Consider the following 20,590-nt stretch of genomic DNA (forward strand, 5'->3'; position numbering starts at 1 on the left):
AATGCTGAGAACGTCAATTACAACAGCTCAACAAATACTGATTGATGGAAACTGTTTCAAATGAGGAGGCAAAGCATCTCTTTGTGTTGACTAATTTAATGAGAACATCAACAGATTCAAAACCACATTCAGTCATAGGAAATAAAAACAGGGAATATAAATGTAAAATAAAGATTATTCAATAAAAACTACACAAAGGAGGAAAATATAATGTTAAACTATGAAACAATGAGAACAAGATAATATGTATGAAGCAGATAACAACAATAATAGGAACACATCTGGAATGAATCATTCCAAACACATATTATTTCACAGAAAATCATTCTTTTGACTATATCTATGGCTGGGGACATTCGTTTACGTGATCAATGTCATCGATTACAAAAATACGTCGATTTGCATAACGTGCATTGGCGCATCGCAAGAATGTCTGCGCCCGGTCAAAGCATGCATTCCCCCGGAGAACAACCTGCAGCTAGAACACCCCGCCTCGATCCTCTAAAGAGTGGAAGTATTTTAGACAGAGACCCAACAACGTGGTGCTCTATAAACTCTGTACATTGGAAACGGATTATCACAGCAGCCCCACTGTTATGCACCAACACTTCAGAAAGCATCCCGGAACGTTTTGTCAAGACAGCAACGTATCCTGTTGACTTTTTGACCCGAGTAAAGCATGATGTATTAGGATTATCAACACGTAGAACGTGTTTCAATGTGTTACTGTTAGTAGTAGTCACTTATAGTGGAGCAACGGATCACAAAACTCACAGCTCGGATCACATCACGGTTTTGAGTCACGAATCGGATCGGCAGAGAATGAAAAGGGAGCAAATATAAATTTTAGAGATGAACTGATCACGTTTTTTTGCCGCAGATACAGATTGCAGATCGTTTTTGTTGTTTTTAAATTTAAATGTTATCTTTTTACTTTGTTATTGTCATCTATAGTGGTTATTCGCATAAAAACACACAATTCAAGTTATTAGGAAATGATGGATAGTAAAAGTAAAATTTTGGCATTAGTAGTTCTAATGATGTATTCTAAGCTGTTTAGAGCTTGTGTTAGGAAGTTAAACAGGTCATAATTCTCTCTCTATTATCTATTTGATATTGATGTGAAAACATCTCCTTCAAACAACTGGATTTATTCAAGTTTCTCACCAAAAACTACATTTTAAAAGATTACATTTGACCACATAATGATAACATTAGCATTTACATTCCCCCCATACAATTGTTTTACTGAATAAAGCCTGAACACATCATAATGTAACTCAATGGCACATCCCGTTAACTAGCTCTCGTCCTGCCGATTTCAACACGGATTTGTTGTTCACAGCGTTATCAGGGATCGGCAACTAGAAAGCATTAATGCAAATATCCCGATTGCATATTTTTACTGAAAATCGGCTACAGTCTGTTACACAACTAGTCACTTAAAATAGATTATCTAAATGTTTCATCATCACCTCCATGTTAAAATGTATTTCTGCACCGCATGCGTCATCTAACGTTGTTATTGGGCTGTTTTATATTTTCTGTTTACTTTAACGGCCATGTATCAGTGAGAAAATAGCTTAAACTAACGTAACAGTTTGTAAATCCTTTCTATTATTTTCATTGCCCCACACAGATTGCTAGTGATGATCTTATTAGTCCAGTGATTCAATTAATCCATGTCAAAACCATTTTAAGTTTGAAGTCAAGTACTTCAGTAAAACTACTGATTCTCCAGTTCAGGGAAAGGGTCGCTGTGACATACAGTGATTCAATTTATCTCTGTGTCACAGCAATCCTTCTGAATTTGAGGTCCAGTATTTTTCTGATCAGGCATTTGACGAATAGGGTCATTTGTTTGTTTATAAGACAACATGAATGAATACAATATTGAAATATTAATCAGACAAGGTTTTGATATTTATTTTGGGCAAATTAATTGCATTATGTTAGGATTTTTAAAAAAATCTTTAGAATAATAAAAAAATGAGTTGTTAGCTTAACAGAATCCCAATAGGAAGTTTCTGGTGGTCCAAATATGTAGTCATAGCCATGAAAACATACATGCTATTTAGAACATGTATATACTGTTGGCCAGCCTTCAATGTGGAGAGAAGCTCAGAATATAACAACACAGCTATCAGGGCATGGGGAGGAGGCAGGAGGGAACAGCTAGCTGGGCCCGAAAAACATTCAAAAAGATTCAGTGTGAATGCGTTGGTGGGATTTAAGGCTACTACTCTGAGAAAAAGTTTTACCACATTGGTCACAACAGTATGGTTTTTCTCCACTGTGAACGCGTTGGTGGGTTTTAAGGTTCGTGCCCTGAGAAAAAGTTTTCCCACATTGGTCACACCAGTACGGTTTCTCTCCAGTGTGAATGCGTTGGTGGATTTTAAGGGAACTACATTCAGAAAAAGTTTTCCCACATGTGTCACACCAGTAAGGTTTCTCTCCACTGTGAATGCGTTGATGGCATTTAAAGGAGCTATGATCTGAAAAAGTTTTCCCACATTGGACACACCAGTACGGTTTCTCTCCAGTGTGAATGCGTTGGTGGGTTTTAAGGAAACTACCCCGAGAAAAAGTTTTCCCACATTGGTCACACCAGTACGGTTTCTCTCCACTGTGAATGCGTTGATGGCATTTAAAGGAGCTATGATCTGAAAAAGCTTTCCCACATTGGTCACACCAGTACGGTTTCTCTCCAGTGTGAATGCGTTGATGTCTTTTTAGATGACTTTGTTGTAGGAAAGCTGCCCCACATTCTTCACAGCTGTAGGGTTTCTCTCCAGTGTGAATGCGTTGATGCTTTTTCAGGTCACCTGATGTAGTGAAAGCTGCCCCACATTCATCACAGCTGTAGGGTTTCTCTCCAGTGTGAATGCGTTGGTGGACTTTGAGGTTACTCCCTGAAGTGAACGTTTTCTCACATTGGTCACAGCTGTGTAGTTTCTCTCCAGTGTGAACTCTCTGATGAATCAGTCCCTTTCTTCTTCTCCGTTTCTATAGCAGCAGACATACAGAGAGAGAGAGAGAGAGACAGAGTCAGTGAGATGCCATGGCGGAGTGAACTATCTAGAACCATAAATGACATTTAGAGCATGTCAGTGGAACATAACCCACAATGTTCCAGTTTGACTAATGCACTACTACATGTGACAACCAACTGCAGGCCCGTGTCCCTCTGTAGACATTTGATTGATCACCACAGATGACCCCTTGACATTTCTTAATTATCAGTCAACATCCCCATTATTGAGTATTGTTGAAGTTTGACCCATACCATGCACTAAGTAAGGATATCTTCACGTCTGCTGCACAGATTTAAACTTTTTTTTAATTAAATCTGTCTCTCTTACTGTCATCATGTATAAATTAAAAATAGATTTTATCTCATACAGCTACGCATGCACTGTCAGTACCAGCTGCTCCAACTAAGTACATCCACTTCGGTTGTCACTTTGAGCGCAGGCAGGATAGAAACTGACAGTCTGTCTACTAATTCATCTGCACTGTTTGTGCTGACAAGACATCAGCCTGATATCTGCAGACAGCCGGCTAGCTGGTGTTAGCTAGTTATCAGCCGACATCCACGGTTTCACATCTCATAGTCTGAGATAATCTCTCATCAACAAACACAAACAGAGCTCCGATCAGTCTCAGTCTTTTTTCAGTCTAGCCTTTTCATTGATGAGATCTCTAGACTTTATTTTACCCAGCAGCACTACTGAGTAAAAGAGATTATTAATTATTAAGTCTTTGTTCATGCATGACCTCCACAGAAGTGTGCATTATGACGTCACTATGCACAGTAGGTCAAACAATGCAGGAGATCAGGAAGTATGTGCAAATGGCATGGGAAACATGTGAGCGCCCTGCTAGGAGATACGAGGACAACGCCAGAGTCCTGGGGATTCAGACCTTGGGAAGCACCACCTAGCACTTGAAGGCAACGAAAAGCTTCGCATTTGGGTGAATGCACCCAAGGGGTGCCGATCACCTCGCCAGCAGGGTAGTCAACAGAACCAAGAGGGTGGTAGCCAAGGCCACTTCCATAAACAGACCAGGCCAAGGCAACAAAGTACCCTCCTACTAAAAAGAAAGGTTCAGTTTGAATGGAACCCCAAGCAAGGAGGGAAGGTCCCAAACCATCATAGAGGGGAGGGATTGCAAGAAATTGAAAATCTGATCCGCAGATGCTTTAAGAAAGACGTAAGGAAGTTTGGAACGGCCGGTCAACCAACAGTGCTGCCGGACTCTCCTAAGAAGCCAGATGACAGTCCTCCGTCAGCATGATTAGGCAAGGTCCCATTCCCTTCTACTGCCAAGGTTTATTTCGTAAGCTGGGGAAGGGAATTAAGGAAGCCCACGACACTTCATGAGACCGCCACACCTAATGAACCACATCCTTCATTCTTCATCTTCTACGCAACCATGTCTGCAAGGGTAACGCCTGATACATATACACCTCAGTAGTCATTGGGGGCTGTATCAGCACCCTTGCTCTGCTTGACTACGGTTCCAAAATAAGCCTGGTGTGTTCCAGCACTTTTTCAGAGGTTACTGGAGCAATGCTCTCCCTTGGTAAGCCATTGTAAATTGAAACTTGCAAAGTAAAGACTGCCATCACAAAAAGTGCTTGGGTTGGAATCACTCTTCAGGAGATGACTTTCTAGCATCTCATTAACATCTGTACTCTTGATACAAAACCCCTGCTTGTCAGTCAGGACCTCTTGGATCAACTGGCCACTCACATTGACTGCCACTGTGGACACATTAAGGCTCAGATTGAAGTCCCGCAGCCACTTTGTCCTTCAGGCAGCTTGCCAGTCCCAGACGGACAAGTTGCCATCATCCAGGAGTCCAGAGGACCCCTAACAATGCACATGCCTCTTCCAGAGCCTGATCCCGGCCTTGACCTGTCCATGCCACCCATAAGCCCACACCCGCCACGGGTTGGCAATCTAAACTCATTTCACGATCACAGGTTTTTTCTTTGCTTGCTGAAAAACACAAATTAGGCACTGTACAGCCCCTGTGTAATTGGAGGCCTCAATGGCATTGTGTCCCTGGATGTGCTCCTAGCACTCTGGTCTAAGAGGTCCGCTGTAGGTCAAGACCTGTACCATGACCGGTGTCAACAGAATCCTCCCCCAGCCTTCGCACAGCAAAGCCACCGCCTTCTTCTTTCTGCGGAATCACCCGCTCCTCAGGGCAATTGGAGTATATGCCCTTTCTTGGCTGTGTAGCGTGTAGCTCAGTGCTGCCTGTCGGCAGACAAGCCAGTCACAGTGATGCCTCTGAGCAGCATCAATGGAATAAATTACAATATAAGAAGAGTCTGATTAAGTTAGTTGTGTTAAAAGGTATAATATGTAACCGTTGTCAACACATCATAATCAATGGAACCTCATTACGGTTGCTGGTAGCTCTGGTGCTGCCAACATTAACTAGTTCTCCTCCTGCCGAATTCAACACAAATTTGATGTTCACAGAATCATCAGGGATCAACGACTAGAAAGCATTAATGCCGATCTCACGATTGCATATTTTTACTGAATATCAGTCAATATTGAGTTGCATTTCACACTATGGTGGTACAGAATAACTATGGTCCGTTACACCACTACTAGTTAACAACAAGCAGAAAGTCCTAATAGCTCAAATTATAAAGGATAAATGGTTGAAGAGTCCACCTGGAGACGCTGAGCGAACGGAGACGCGTGTGCACCGTCCACACAAAGCGTAAAAACAACACTTGTGGACTCATCATGACACATTTTGTTTGAAAAAAACGCGCGGGAGAAGCCTCTAATGACAGAGGAAATGTGCTGATTTAATGGAAGAGTCTGTGCTGCCTACTAACCAAGAGTTTAAACGCCCCTCCGGTTACGGTGGTCACGCTCGCTGCCCAAGCTCCAAATATTCCCGGTTGATTAATATCCCTATAGTTTGCTGTCTGTAACGTTACTACGTGACACTCAAGTGAAGTTGAATGACTGCTTTTCCTTCGGCAAATGAAAATCCTGAATCAGTAATCAGCATTGATGCTTCATTGTTGACATCTACCCGGTGCTTGTTGTTATAATCGTTGTGCTGACATCAGGTAAGTGCAAAGATTCTTGTTTATATGCTTTACTCACAGGTGTGTGAATTGACCTGGATATGAAGTGTCTGTAGCGCAAAATAATATAATGTTTCTTTCTAAAGAGATAAGACAGAGCCCTCTCCTCTCCTCTCCTTAAAACATTCAGCAGGGGCGGTTGTATTTTATCAGTGGTGCTGCTGCTTGCATATAGAGGAAACACTGGTGAGGCTGCAGGTCGTATCCCCGCGGACCCTCCACCGTTTTCTGCTTTCTACCTTCGGCTTTGTTTTGGTTTTGAAAAGGATATGACATCACGTTACTCAGACTACACAATAAAAGCAGTAACTTCCTTCTACCTGCGCATGTGTCATTTTTCAACACAGTTTTATTGGTAAAAACATCAGTTATGTGTCGTTTAAACAGTAATCTATTCAGTTATTGACTATTCCTCTTGTCTTTAGTGTCATTATGAAGCCATGAATTCATGAACACTGACCTGAACATTGGTGGTATCAGAGGATGAGCCTGCTGCTGGTCTTCTGGGGACCTTGTTGCTCCACTGGTCCGGGTTCTGCTGGTCCTCCTCCGTTTTGCTCTTGTAGTGCTCCTGGTCCTGGTCTCTGTTTCAGAAAGTGTGATAGTGTTTTATTTCCTCATTCATTCAGTCTGTATCGAAGGTTTACTGTGTGTCAGATATTAATTTGTTACTCTGGACTGTCTAAAGTTACTCTTTTATGTGCTGTCAGTCATTTCTTTGAACATTTAAATATCACACAGCATCAAGTTGCCCTCAGCTCAGAATAAAACCTCTGCATGTCCTTCTTCTTTATAACACTGTGACTCTGAACACAGACAGCTGTTAGTCTGTTAGAGCAGTTCTTCTAAAATGTGTATTGCACATAATGTGCAATCTCAGTTTAAACAGTAAAGATCAGTATGAAGCTCAGACACGTAGGATCAATGAATAATGATCTCTATCTAGTCCCACTGATGGAACATGATTCCACTAATATTGTAGATTATCTATTAATATTTCTGAGTGAGCAGGATGGTGGTGCAGCTGCAGAATGGAGTTAGTCTGAACAGGTTTTAAGCATTTCACGAACTGTGTTTAAATTGACGACATTTGTTGAAGTAGCTGAAATAAAGTCACTGAATGCTGTTGAGCCAAGATCCAAATAGATGTCTACTATTTAAAATCTACTCTATTTAACCTTTAAATCACCAAACACATTATCTCTGATGGATAGATTTGAAATTTTTCATCTTCAGTTGCTGCTCCTGTGTTTTGTCCCGTCACATTAAAGCAAAATAAATCTATTTAAATGTAATGTAGGCTACAGTCTAATAAACAATCACATTCACCACCTTATCGTCCATTTAGGAAATGTCAGTCTGCTAAAAGATGAATTCATGGACAACACTGAATTCAACTTTATTGTGTTATTGACACTTTTCCCTGCTGGGACTTTTTTAAAGAGAAATGTGCACAGTCAGCATATCCATGCATTAATATCTCTAGGTGGACTGGATTCAGATGGAGGCTCTGCCTCTTATTTACCTGTTGCCATGGTGAATCGTAGTATCAGAGCTCCATTGATGAAGGCTGTTTTCATCCTCACATTTGATTGAACAAACTCTGATCAGCTGTTCTGGAACCGAAAACTTTTCCATCTCAGAGTTTGTTAAAGCTGCTTTCTGAAACGGGCTCCTGGTCCTGGTCTCTGAGATCCAGCAGGTCTCCACTCTGACTGCTGGACTCTGGTGTCCTGGACTCACTACAAATCAAAGCACACAGAGATATTCAGGTCCTGCTGTCTCCTCTGGTTTTACTCCCATCCACGTAGTGCTGATAACATGGTCCATGTTAGCGTGAAAACAGCTGCAGCTCTTCTCTGAGGAATGATCTGGTTTCCATGGAAACTATCAAAGACCACATAGAAAAGCCTCAATGTGTGTGATCTGGTTAAAGAGACAGTTCACAGAGACAGGTTTGGACCAGCTGTTTGGAGAAACGCACTTCCTGTTTACAAATGTTGAGGATGATTGTAGAAACGAAGCAAAGCGACTGAGACAAACTGAGAAACTCCTCTCAAACTGGACTAAAACACAAAGGAACCGGAAGTTCAATCAGATAACACGAGCACACATTAAAGTGAGCTAAGGCTAACGCTAGCAGTTAGCCACACAGCAGCAAGCCGAAGCTAACAGGCTAACTAGCTGGTTAGCATCGCAGCTAGCCCAGCGTGCTAACGCTATATTCACTTTGATTTCCGGCTCAAAGAAACATTATTAAAGTGTTTACCTGAGTGTGTGCGGGTTCACCTGCAGCTCTGCCGCCTCGAAACGGACAAAGATGTTCGTCAGCTAACGAAACAACTATCCCGCCGTCAACCACAGATCACAACGCGACAACTACACTTCCGGTTACAAGTACTTCCGGTCTGGTTTTTCACTTTAAAGTGAAAGAAAGTCGCCACCTGGAGGTCAGGAGGGAAACTTCTTCTTCTGCTTCTTCTTCTTCTTCTTCTTCTTCTTCTTCTTCTTCTTCTTCTTCTTTAGTGTTTATTGGCGGTTGGCAAACCAGCTTAGAAGTACTTTACCGCCACCACCTGGACTGGAGTGTGGGACAAGAGAAAAACTCTAGATTCGTTTAACTAAATCAGTTTCTCTTAAAAACGTAATAATTCCACAGTATATGCTTGCTGCTGTATTCCCCAAGAGACCTTACAATGAAAAGTCTGGGTATCAGGTCTGGGTATCATCGGATATTCCGTTTTTCCTTTGGAATTCAGAAAGGAAAAAACGTTTTTTTATTTTTTCGTTTTAAACCAAAAACGAGAAAACGGCTGTTTTCTCGTTTTTCGTTTCTGAATCAAAAAATGAAAAACGAACCCAAACCGGGGTCTGGGTATCATCGGATATTCCGTTTTTCCTTTGGAATTCAGAAAGGAAAAAACGTTTTTTTATTTTTTCGTTTTAAACCAAAAACCAGGAAACGGCCGTTTTCCCGTTTTTCGTCTCTGAATCAAAAAATGAAAAACGAACCCAAACCGGGCCGTTTGTTTGTTTTTGCGAATTCCTTTTCTCATTATTCGTTTTGAATTGAAGAACGGAAGTCACGTGGGTTTTTCGTTTTTTCGTTTTAAACCACAAACGAAAAACGGAATCACGTGGTGCTCTGTTTGTTTTTTGTTTCCAAACGAAAAACGAAAAAACCAAATTAAAAAAACGATCCGATTTAGTTTCTTCAAGTTTCTTTCTGTCATTTTCTGTTTTGAATCGAAGAGCGGAGAACGGCAGTCACGTGACCAGGAAGTGAAGGCAAACATGTCAAAATAAAAGCCAAGAAGATAGTTTGGTCATTCTATAAAAGTGTAACATTATTTAAGCACAGGATCAAAGTAACAGTAGAAGATAAATAGGCTAAATAAATACACAAATAAATACATACATAAATATTTTTGTTTTGTTCTTTTCATTAACACATGAATGTCTTTTATCCAAAAAGTGTGTGATAAATTACAGGGAGGGTCTCTATAGATGTTATACAACAGGGAGGGTCTCTACAGATGTTATACAGAACTCTCACATAATTGACACTTTTCTCTCTCACACTCTCACTATGGGCTGTTTCTTTATGTCGGCAGGTGAGAAGCACTATGTGGCTACTCCTTTCAACACACCTGACACTTCCACCTGATCCCTTCACTCCGTTAGGACGGCTGTAGCCGAGTAGTTCTACATCATGATAATGCTGATTTTTCAACAAGCGATTATGACATTAATGCCAGCTAGACAGAATAAAGCTCTGTCTGTCATGACAATAGTACTGGACTGAAGGCCACTTCATCAAAATCATGGAAATTCACAATAATTAGGCCTGTGCTAAAAAAGCCGACGCAAGTAAGCCAAATGATCTTTGGCCTATCGCAATAACCTCCATATTGTGTAAAACCATGGAACGAGTTCTTGCCAACCACCTGACCAGCACAGTGCTAGATCTGCTCCAGTTCGCTTAAATAAGAGCAACAGAGGCCCAGACGATGCTGTGCTGACTCTGCTTAACACAGTCACAAAACACCTTATGCATCCTAAAGGTTATGCCAGAGCTTTATTCGCGGATTTTAGCTCAGCTTTTAACTCAATGAAGATGCATATTCTCCTGAAAAGGCTCATTGATCTCAACATCAACACAGGGTTAGTTGTGTGGATCAGAGAGAACATGTCAGACGTGCTGCCCACAAGGCTGTGTTCTTTCCCCTGTGCTATTCTCTCTTTTTACTAATGAATTTATGATCAATGAGAAACATTTTAGACTGTTTAAGTATGCGGATGACATGGCCTTAGTTGACCTTTTACAGGAAACAGGCCCACTAGGTGAAGCTGCCTATCTGGCCCACACTACAGCCCTTCAGACACGGTGTCACACTAGCCAGCTAGAAATCAATGTGGCTGAGAAGAAAGAATTAATCATGTGCTGCACAAAACAACATTTGATCACAGAGCTAGTTTCACTTGATGGCCAACATGTTGAAACTGTGGAACACTTTAAATACCTCGGTATAGTCCTGGACACCCAGGTGAGCTTCTCTGTAAATACAGAGTATATTTTCAAGAGATGCTCACAGAGACCTTTATCTTCTAAGGAAACTCAGTGGCCTCGGTGTCAGCCGGCAGATTTTAGAATTAGTGTACAAAACTATTGTTGAGAGGGTTTTAACCTTTAACCTTCCTGCCTGGTACGGTCACCTACACTGTAGATAGAAGAATAAACTGTCTAGGATTGTGTCAATGGCAGGCAAAATAGTTGGTAAACCCCAAAAGCCCTTGACTCAACTTTTTACAGAAAGGACGAGGAAGAAGGCGAGGAGTATCCTGGCAGATAGCTCCCATCCTCTCTGCAGCCAGTCGGGAGGCGCTATAGAGCCCCTCTGGCAACTAAACATGTGTTTAAAAAGTCTTTCATCCCAAATGCCATCAATACTCTTAACTCAACACAGTGACTGAGCAGATCTGAGCCACAGACACTGACATGAACTGTTTTAATGTGTAACATAACCTGTCTTTGTTTTTTACTAACTGCTGTCTGGTTTTTAATGTCTGTTGTTTTCTGTGTTTTGTGAGCCGAAGACAAATTTCCAGCCTGGTGAACAATAAAGTTTGATTGTATTGTATTGATCAGATCATATTGAAGGGCCGTCAGCTTTACAATTTAGTTTGGAGGGAGATTCGGTATCAGTGAAGTCAGTGCATTTTATGAGTGGGCCTTCTGTGACATTACCCACCGTAGGGGTCAGAGGTCACCACTCCTCAATCCCCAAGGATTTTCTTTTCAGTCAAATTTTCAATTTTGACGCATTTATAGATGAAAAGTCAAGTCAATAATCATGGTCAATGATAGATAAGTATGGTTGATCAGCATGTTTGCCAACCTTCAGACATCATAGTCTAATATGATGATTAATCAGCCTGAGTTCACTAAAAAACTGAAATCACTAACTTTCTGTATTCTGTTTGGTGGTTTATGATGCTTTTCAATCATTTCTAGCCTATTTGGTATAATATGTAATTTTACTTAATTTGTTCGACATCATGATAATGCAGATTTTTCAACCAGTGGTTATGACATTAATGCTAGCTAGACAGAATAAAGCTCTGTCTGTCATGACAATAGAACTGTACTGAAGGCCTTTCCTTTACTCGGGTGACTCTTTACAGCCGTCTGAAAACAGCAGGTATCTGTTAAATCTACAGTATCTGGAGTGATGAAGTGGCCTTCAGTCCAGTACTATTGTCATGACAGACAGAGCTTTATTCTGTCTAGCTGGCATTAATGTCATAATCGCTTGTTGAAAAATCAGCATTATCATGATGTAGAACTACTCGGCTATAGTCTTCCTAGTGGAGTGAAGGGATCAGGTGGAAGTGTCAGGTGTGTTGAAAGGAGTAGCCACATAGTGCTTCTCACCTGCCGACATAAAGAAACAGCCCATAGTAAGAGTGTGAGAGAGAAAAGTGTCAATTATGTGAGAGTTCTGTATAACATCTGTAGAGACCCTCCCTGTAATTTATCACACACTTTTTGGATAAAAGATATTCATGTGTTAATGAAAATAACAAAACAAAAATATCTATATGTATTTATTTGTGTATTTATTTAGCCTATTTATCTTCTACTGTTACTTTGATCCTGTGCTTAAATAATGTTACACTTTTATAGAATGACCAAACTATCATCTTGGCTTTTATTTTGACATGTTTGCCTTCACTTCCTGGTCACGTGACTGCCGTTCTCCGCTCTTCGATTCAGAAGAGAAAATGACAGAAAGAAACTTGAAGAAACTAAATCGGATCGTTTTTTTAATTTGGTTTTTTCGTTTTTCGTTTGGAAACAAAAAACAAACAGAGCACCACGTGATTCCGTTTTTCGTTTGTGGTTTAAAACGAAAAAACGAAAAACCCACGTGACTTCCGTTCTTCAATTCAAAACGAATAATGAGAAAAGGAATTCGCAAAAACAAACAAACGGCCCGGTTTGGGTTCGTTTTTCATTTTTTGATTCAGAAACGAAAAACGGGAAAACGGCCGTTTCCTGGTTTTTGGTTTAAAACGAAAAAATAAAAAAACGTTTTTTCCTTTCTGAATTCCAAAGGAAAAACAGAATATCCGATGATACCCAGACCAACCGGGCCGTTTGTTTGTTTTTGCGAATTCCTTTTTTCATTATTCGTTTTGAATTGAAGAACGGAAGTCACGTGGGTTTTTCGTTTTTTCGTTTTAAACCACAAACGAAAAACGGAATCACGTGGTGCTCTGTTTGTTTTTTGTTTCCAAACGAAAAACGAAAAAAACAAATTAAAAAAACGATCCGATTTAGTTTCTTCAAGTTTCTTTCTGTCATTTTCTCTTCTGAATCGAAGTGCGGAGAACGGCAGTCACGTGACCAGGAAGTGAAGGCAAACATGTCAAAATAAAAGCCAAGAAGATAGTGTGGTCATATTATAAAAGTGTAACATTATTTAAGCACAGGATCAAAGTAACAGTAGAAGATAAATAGGCTAAATAAATACACAAATAAATACATACATAGATATTTTTTTTTTTGTTCTTTTCATAAACACACAAATGTCTTTTATCCAAAAAGTGTGTGATAAATTACAGGGAGGGTCTCTACAGATGTTATACAACAGGGAGGGTTTCTACAGATGTTATACAGAACTCTCACATAATTGACAATTTTCTCTTTCACACTCTTACTATGGGCTGTTTCTTTATGTCGGCAGGTGAGAAGCACTATGTGGCTAATCCTTTCAACACACATGACACTTCCACCTGATCCCTTCACTCCGTTAGGACGGCTGTAGCCGAGTAGTTCTACATCATGATAATGCTGATTTTTCAACCAGCGATTATGACATTAATGCCAGCTAGACAGAATAAAGCTCTGTCTGTCATGACAATAGTACTGGACTGAAGGCCACTTCATCAAAATCATGGAAATTCACAATAATTAGGCCTGTGCTAAAAAAGCCGACGCAAGTAAGCCAAATGATCTGTGGCCTATCGCAATAACCTCCATATTGTGTAAAACCATGGAACGAGTTCTTGCCAGCCACCTGACCAGCACAGTGCTAGATCTGCTCCAGTTCGCTTAAATAAGAGCAATTGAGGCCCAGACGACGCTGTGCTGACTCTGCTTAACACAGTCACTAAACACCTTATGCATCCTAAAGGTTATGCCAGAGCTTTATTCGCGGATTTTAGCTCAGCTTTTAACTCAATGAAGACGCATATTCTCCTGAAAAGGCTCCTTGATCTCAACATCAACACAGGGTTAGTTCTGTGGATCAGAGGGTCTGTGTCAGGGAGAACATATCAGACGTGCTGCCCACAAGGCTGTGTTCTTTCCCCTGTGCTATTCTCTCTTTTTACTAATGAATTTATGATCAATGAGAAACATTTTAGACTGTTTAAGTATGTGGATGACATGGCCTTAGTTGGCCTTTTACAGGAAATAGGCCCTCTAGGTGAAGCTGTCTATCTGGCCCACACTACAGCCCTTCAGACACGGTGTCACACTAGCCAGCTAGAAATCAATGTGGCCGAGACGAAAGAATTAATCATGTGCTGCACAAAACAACATTTGATCACAGAGCCAGTTTCACTTGATGGCCAACATGTTGAAACTGTGGAACACTTTAAATACCTCGGTACAGTCCTGGACACCCAGGTGAGCTTCTCTGAAAATACAGACTATATTTTCAAGAGATGCTCACAGTGACCTTTATCTTCTAAGGAAACTTAGTGGCCTCGGTGTCAGCCGGCAGATTTTAGAATTAGTGTACAAAACTATTGTTGAGAGTGTTTTAACCTTTAACCTTCCTGCCTGGTACGGTCACCTACACTGTAGATAGAAGAATAAACTGTTTAGGATTGTGTCAATAGCAGGCAAAATAGTTGGTAAACCCCAAAAGCCCTTGACTCAACTTTTTACAGAAAGGACGAGGAAGAAGGCGAGGAGTATCCTGGCAGATAGCTCCCATCCTCTCTTCAGCCAGTCGGGAGGCGCAAAAGAGCCCCTCTGGCAACTAAACATGTGTTTAAAAAGTCTTTCATCCCAAATGCCATCAATATTCTTAACTCAACACAGTGACTGAGCAGATCTGAGCCACAGACACTGACATGAACTGTTTTAATGTGTAACATAACCTGTCTTTGTTTTTTACTAACTGCTGTCTGGTTTTTAATGTTTGTTGTTTTCTGTGTTTTGTGAGCTGAAGACAAATTTCCACCCTGGTGGACAATAAAGTTTGATTGTATTGTATTGATCAGATCATATTGAGGGGTCGTCAGCTTTACAATTTAGTTTGGAGGGAGATTCGGTATCAGTGAAGTCAGTGCATTTTATGAGTAGGCCTTCTGTGACGTTACCCACCGTAGGGGTCAGAGGTCACCACTCCTCAATCCCCAAGGATTTTCTTTTCAGTCAAATTTTCAATTTTGACGCCTTTATAGATGAAAAGTCAAGTCAATAATCATGGTCAATGATAGATAAGTATGGTTGATCAGCATGTTTGCCAACCTTCAGACATCATAGTCTAATATGAGGATTAATCAGCCTGAGTTCACTAAAAAACTGAAATCACTAACTTTCTGTATTCTGTTTGGTGGTTTATGATGCTTTTCAATCATTTCTAGCCTATTTGGTAGTATATATAATTTAGTTAATTTGTTCAACATCATGATAATGCAGATTTTTCAACCAGTGGTTATGACATTAATGCCAGCTAGACAGAATAAAGCTCTGTCTGTCATGACAATAGAACTGTACTGAAGGCCTTTCCTTTACTCGGGTGACTCTTTACAGCCTTCTGAAGACAGCAGGTATCTGTTAAATCTACAGTATCTGGAGTGATGAAGTGGCCTTCAGTACAGTACTATTGTCATGACAGACAGAGCTTTATTCTGTCTAGCTGGCATTAATGTCATAATCGCTGGTTGAAAAATTAGCATTATCATGATGTAGAACTACTCGGCTACAGTCTTCCTAATGGAGTAAAAGGATCAGGTGGAAGTGTCAGGTGTGTTGAAAGGAGTAGCCACATAGTGCTTCTCACCTGCCGACAGAAAGAAACAGCCCATAGTAAGAGTGTGAGAGAGAAAATTGTCAATTATGTGAGAGTTCTGAATAACATCTGTAGAAACCCTCCCTGTTGTATAACATCTGTAGAGACCCTCCCTGTTGTATAACATCTGTAGAGACCCTCCCTGTAATTTATCACACACTTTTTGGATAAAAGATATTCATGTGTTAATGAAAAGAACAAAACAAAAAAATATCTATGTATGTATTTATTTGTGTATTTATTTAGCCTATTTATCTTCTACTGTTACTTTGATCCTGTGCTTAAATAATGTTACACTTTTATAATATGACCACACTATCTTCTTGGCTTTTATTTTGACATGTTTGCCTTCACTTCCTGGTCACGTGACTGCCGTTCTCCGCACTTCGATTCAGAAGAGAAAATGACAGAAAGAAACTTGAAGAAACTAAATCGGATCGTTTTTTTAAATTGTTTTTTTTCGTTTTTCGTTTGGAAACAAAAAACAAACAGATTCCGTTTTTCGTTTGTGGTTTAAAACGAAAAAACGAAAAACCCACGTGACTTCCGTTCTTCAATTCAAAACGAATAATGAGAAAAGGAATTCGCAAAAACAAACAAACGGCCCGGTTTGGGTTCGTTTTTCATTTTTTGATTCAGAAACGAAAAACGGGAAAACGGCCGTTTCCTGGTTTCTCGTTTTTCGTTTCTGAATCAAAAAATGAAAAACGAACCCAAACCGGGCCGTTTGTTTGTTTTTGCGAATTCCTTTTCTCATTATTCGTTTTGAATTGAAGAACGGAAGTCACGTGGGTTTTTCGTTTTTTCGTTTTAAACCACAAACGAAAAACGGAATCACGTGGTGCTCTGTTCGTTTTTTGTTTCCAAACGAAAAACGAAAAAAACAAATTAAAAAAACGACCCGATTTAGTTTCTTCAAGTTTCTTTCTGTCATTTTCTCTTCTGAATCGAAGTGCGGAGAACGGCAGTCACGTGACCAGGAAGTGAAGGCAAACATGTCAAAATAAAAGCCAAGAAGATAGTTTGATCATTCTATAAAAGTGTAACATTATTTAAGCACAGGATCAAAGTAACAGTAGAAGATAAATAGGCTAAATAAACACACAAATAAATACATATAGATATTTTTTTTTTTGTTCTTTTCATAAACACACAAATGTCTTTTATCCAAAAAGTGTGTGATAAATCACAGGGAGGGTCTCTACAGATGTTATACAACAGGGAGGGTTTCTACAGATGTTATACAGAACTCTCACATAATTGACACTTTTCTCTCTCACACTCTCGCTATGGGCTGTTTCTTTATGTCGGCAGGTGAGAAGCACTATGTGGCTAATCCTTTCAACACACATGACACTTCCACCTGATCCCTTCACTCCGTTAGGACGGCTGTAGCCGAGTAGTTCTACATCATGATAATGCTGATTTTTCAACCAGCGATTATGAAATTAATGCCAGCTAGACAGAATAAAGCTCTGTCTGTCATGACAATAGTACTGGACTGAAGGCCACTTCATCAAAATCATGGAAATTCACAATAATTAGGCCTGTGCTAAAAAAGCCGACGCAAGTAAGCCAAATGATCTGTGGCCTATCGCAATAACCTCCATATTGTGTAAAACCATGGAACGAGTTCTTGCCAGCCACCTGACCAGCACAGTGGCTACTAAGCTAGATCTGCTCCAGTTCGCTTAAATAAGAGCAACAGAGGCCCAGACGACGCTGTGCTGACTCTGCTTAACACAGTCACAAAACACCTGATGCACCTTTAGGTTATGCCAGAGCTTTATACGCGGATTTTAGCTCAGCTTTTAACTCAATGAAGACGCATATTCTCCTGAAAAGGCTCCTTGATCTCAACATCAACACAGGGTTAGTTCTGTGGATCATAGGGTCTGTGTCAGGGAGAACATGTCAGACAGGCTGCCCACAAGGCTGTGTTCTTTCCCCTGTGCTATTCTCTCTTTTTACTAATGAATTTATGATCAATGAGAAACATTTTAGACTGTTTAAGTATGCGGATGACATGGCCTTAGTTGACCTTTTACAGGAAACAGGCCCACTAGGTGAAGCTGTCTATCTGGCCCACACTACAGCCCTTCAGACACGGTGTCACACTAGCCAGCTAGAAATCAATGTGGCTGAGAAGAAAGAATTAATCATGTGCTGCACAAAACAACATTTGATCACAGAGCTAGTTTCACTTGATGGCCAACATGTTGAAACTGTGGAACACTTTAAATACCTCGGTACAGTCCTGGACACCCAGGTGAGCTTCTCTGTAAATACAGACTATATTTTCAAGAGATGCTCACAGAGACCTTTATCTTCTAAGGAAACTCAGTGGCCTCGGTGTCAGCCGGCAGATTTTAGAATTAGTGTACAAAACTATTGTTGAGAGGGTTTTAACCTTTAACCTTCCTGCCTGGTACGGTCACCTACACTGTAGATAGAAGAATAAACTGTCTAGGATTGTGTCAATGGCAGGCAAAATAGTTGGTAAACCCCAAAAGCCCTTGACTCAACTTTTTACAGAAAGGACGAGGAAGAAGGCGAGGAGTATCCTGGCAGATAGCTCCCATCCTCTCTGCAGCCAGTCGGGAGGAGCTGTAGAGCCCCTCTGGCAACTAAACATGTGTTTAAAAAGTCTTTCATCCCAAATGCCATCAATATTCTAAACTCAACACAGTGACTGAGCAGATCTGAGCCACAGACACTGACATGAACTGTTTTAATGTGTAACATAACCTGTCTTTGTTTTTTACTAACTGCTGTCTGGTTTTTAATGTCTGTTGTTTTCTGTGTTTTGTGAGCTGAAGACAAATTTCCAGCCTGGTGAACAATAAAGTTTGATTGTATTGTATTGATCAGATCATATTGAAGGGCCGTCAGCTTTACAATTTAGTTTGGAGGGAGATTCGGTATCAGTGAAGTCAGTGCATTTTATGAGTAGGCCTTCTGTGACATTACCCACCGTAGGGGTCAGAGGTCACCACTCCTCAATCCCCAAGGATTTTCTTTTCAGTCAAATTTTCAATTTTGACGCATTTATAGATGAAAAGTCAAGTCAATAAACATGGTCAATGATAGATAAGTATGGTTGATCAGCATGTTTGCCAACCTTCAGACATCATAGTGTAATATGATGATTAATCAGCCTGAGTTCACTAAAAAACTGAAATCACTAACTTTCTGTATTCTGTTTGGTGGTTTATGATGCTTTTCAATCATTTCTAGCCATTTGGTATAATATGTAATTTTACTTAATTTGTTCGACATCATGATAATGCAGATTTTTCAACAAGCGATTATGACATTAATGCCAGCTAGACAGAATAAAGCTCTGTCTGTCATGACAATAGAACTGTACTGAAGGCCTTTCCTTTACTCGGGTGACTCTTTACAGCCGTCTGAAGACAGCAGGTATCTGTTAAATCTACAGTATCTGGAGTGATGAAGTGGCCTTCAGTACAGTACTATTGTCATGACAGACAGAGCTTTATTCTGTCTAGCTGGCATTAATGTCATAATCGCTTGTTGAAAAATCAGCATTATCATGATGTAGAACTACTCGGCTATAGTCTTCCTAGTGGAGTGAAGGGATCAGGTGGAAGTGTCAGGTGTGTTGAAAGGAGTAGCCACATAGTGCTTCTCACCTGCCGACATAAAGAAACAGCCCATAGTAAGAGTGTGAGAGAGAAAAGTGTCAATTATGTGAGAGTTCTGTATAACATCTGTAGAGACCCTCCCTATAATTTATCACACACTTTTTGGATAAAAGATATTCATGTGTTAATGAAAAGAACAAAACAAAAATATCTATGTATGTATTTATTTGTGTATTTATTTAGCCTATTTATCTTCTACTGTTACTTTGATCCTGTTCTTAAATAATGTTACACTTTTATAGAATGACCAAACTATCTTCTTGGCTTTTATTTTGACATGTTTGCCTTCACTTCCTGGTCACGTGACTGCCGTTCTCCGCTCTTCGATTCAAAACAGAAAATAACAGAAAGAAACTTGAAGAAACTAAATCGGATCGTTTTTTTAATTTGTTTTTTTCGTTTTTCGTTTGGAAACACAAAACAAACAGAGCACCACGTGATTCCGTTTTTCGTTTGTGGTTTAAAACGAAAAAACGAAAAACCCACGTGACTTCCGTTCTTCAATTCAAAATGAATAATGAGAAAAGGAATTCGCAAAAACAAACAAACGGCCCGGTTTGGGTTCGTTTTTCATTTTTTGATTCAGAAACGAAAAACGGGAAAACGGCCGTTTCCTGGTTTTTGGTTTAAAACGAAAAAATAAAAAAACGTTTTTTCCTTTCTGAATTCCAAAAGAAAAACGGAATATCCGATGATACCCAGACCGTATCATCGGATAATCCGTTATTCCTTTTGAATTCAAAAACGAAAAAACGATTTTTTATTTTTTCGTTTTAAACCAAAAACGAGAAAACGGCCGTTTTTCGTTTTTGCGAATTCCTTTCATCATTATTCATTTTTGATTGAATAACGGGAGTCACGTGGGTTTTTCGTTTTTTCGTTTTAAACCAAAAACAAAAAATGGAATCACGTGGTGCTCTGTTTGTTTTTTGTTTCCAAATGAAAAACGAAAAAAACTAATTAAAAAAACGATCCGATTTTAGTTTCTTCAAGTTTCTTTCTGTCATTTTCTGTTTTGAATCGAAGAGCGGAGAACGGCAGTCACGTGACCCGGAAGTTAAGGCAAACATGTCAAAATAAAAGCCAAGAAGATAGTTGGTCATTCTAGTAAAAGTCATGTGTGCATTTCCCAGTTGGGTGCTTGCCTATTCTATATAATGTGTGGTTAAGACCGGTATGTCCTATTCTCAGTCGAGTGA

The 20,590-nt window shown here is 40.0% G+C and overlaps 1 protein-coding gene across 1 annotated transcript in view; it reads right to left on the reverse strand.

Moving 5' to 3' along the window:
- The window catches only part of LOC119482181 (zinc finger protein 271-like), a 39,288-nt gene extending 30,804 nt beyond the window's left edge, over positions 1-8,484 (reverse strand). Inside the window, exons 1-4 of the mRNA XM_037759605.1 lie at positions 8,400-8,484; positions 7,656-7,872; positions 6,591-6,714; positions 2,199-3,009 (exon numbers count right to left, since the gene is read on the reverse strand). Of these exons, the coding sequence (XP_037615533.1) occupies positions 2,199-3,009; positions 6,591-6,714; positions 7,656-7,768 (1,048 nt within the window). The 5' untranslated portion in view covers positions 7,769-7,872; positions 8,400-8,484. The remainder of the gene's footprint in view (positions 1-2,198; positions 3,010-6,590; positions 6,715-7,655; positions 7,873-8,399) is intronic.
- Between the last annotated feature and the right edge of the window lie 12,106 nt (positions 8,485-20,590).

This window comes from Sebastes umbrosus, chromosome 22 (genome assembly GCF_015220745.1).
Source record: "Sebastes umbrosus isolate fSebUmb1 chromosome 22, fSebUmb1.pri, whole genome shotgun sequence".
NCBI lineage: Eukaryota > Metazoa > Chordata > Actinopteri > Perciformes > Sebastidae > Sebastes > Sebastes umbrosus.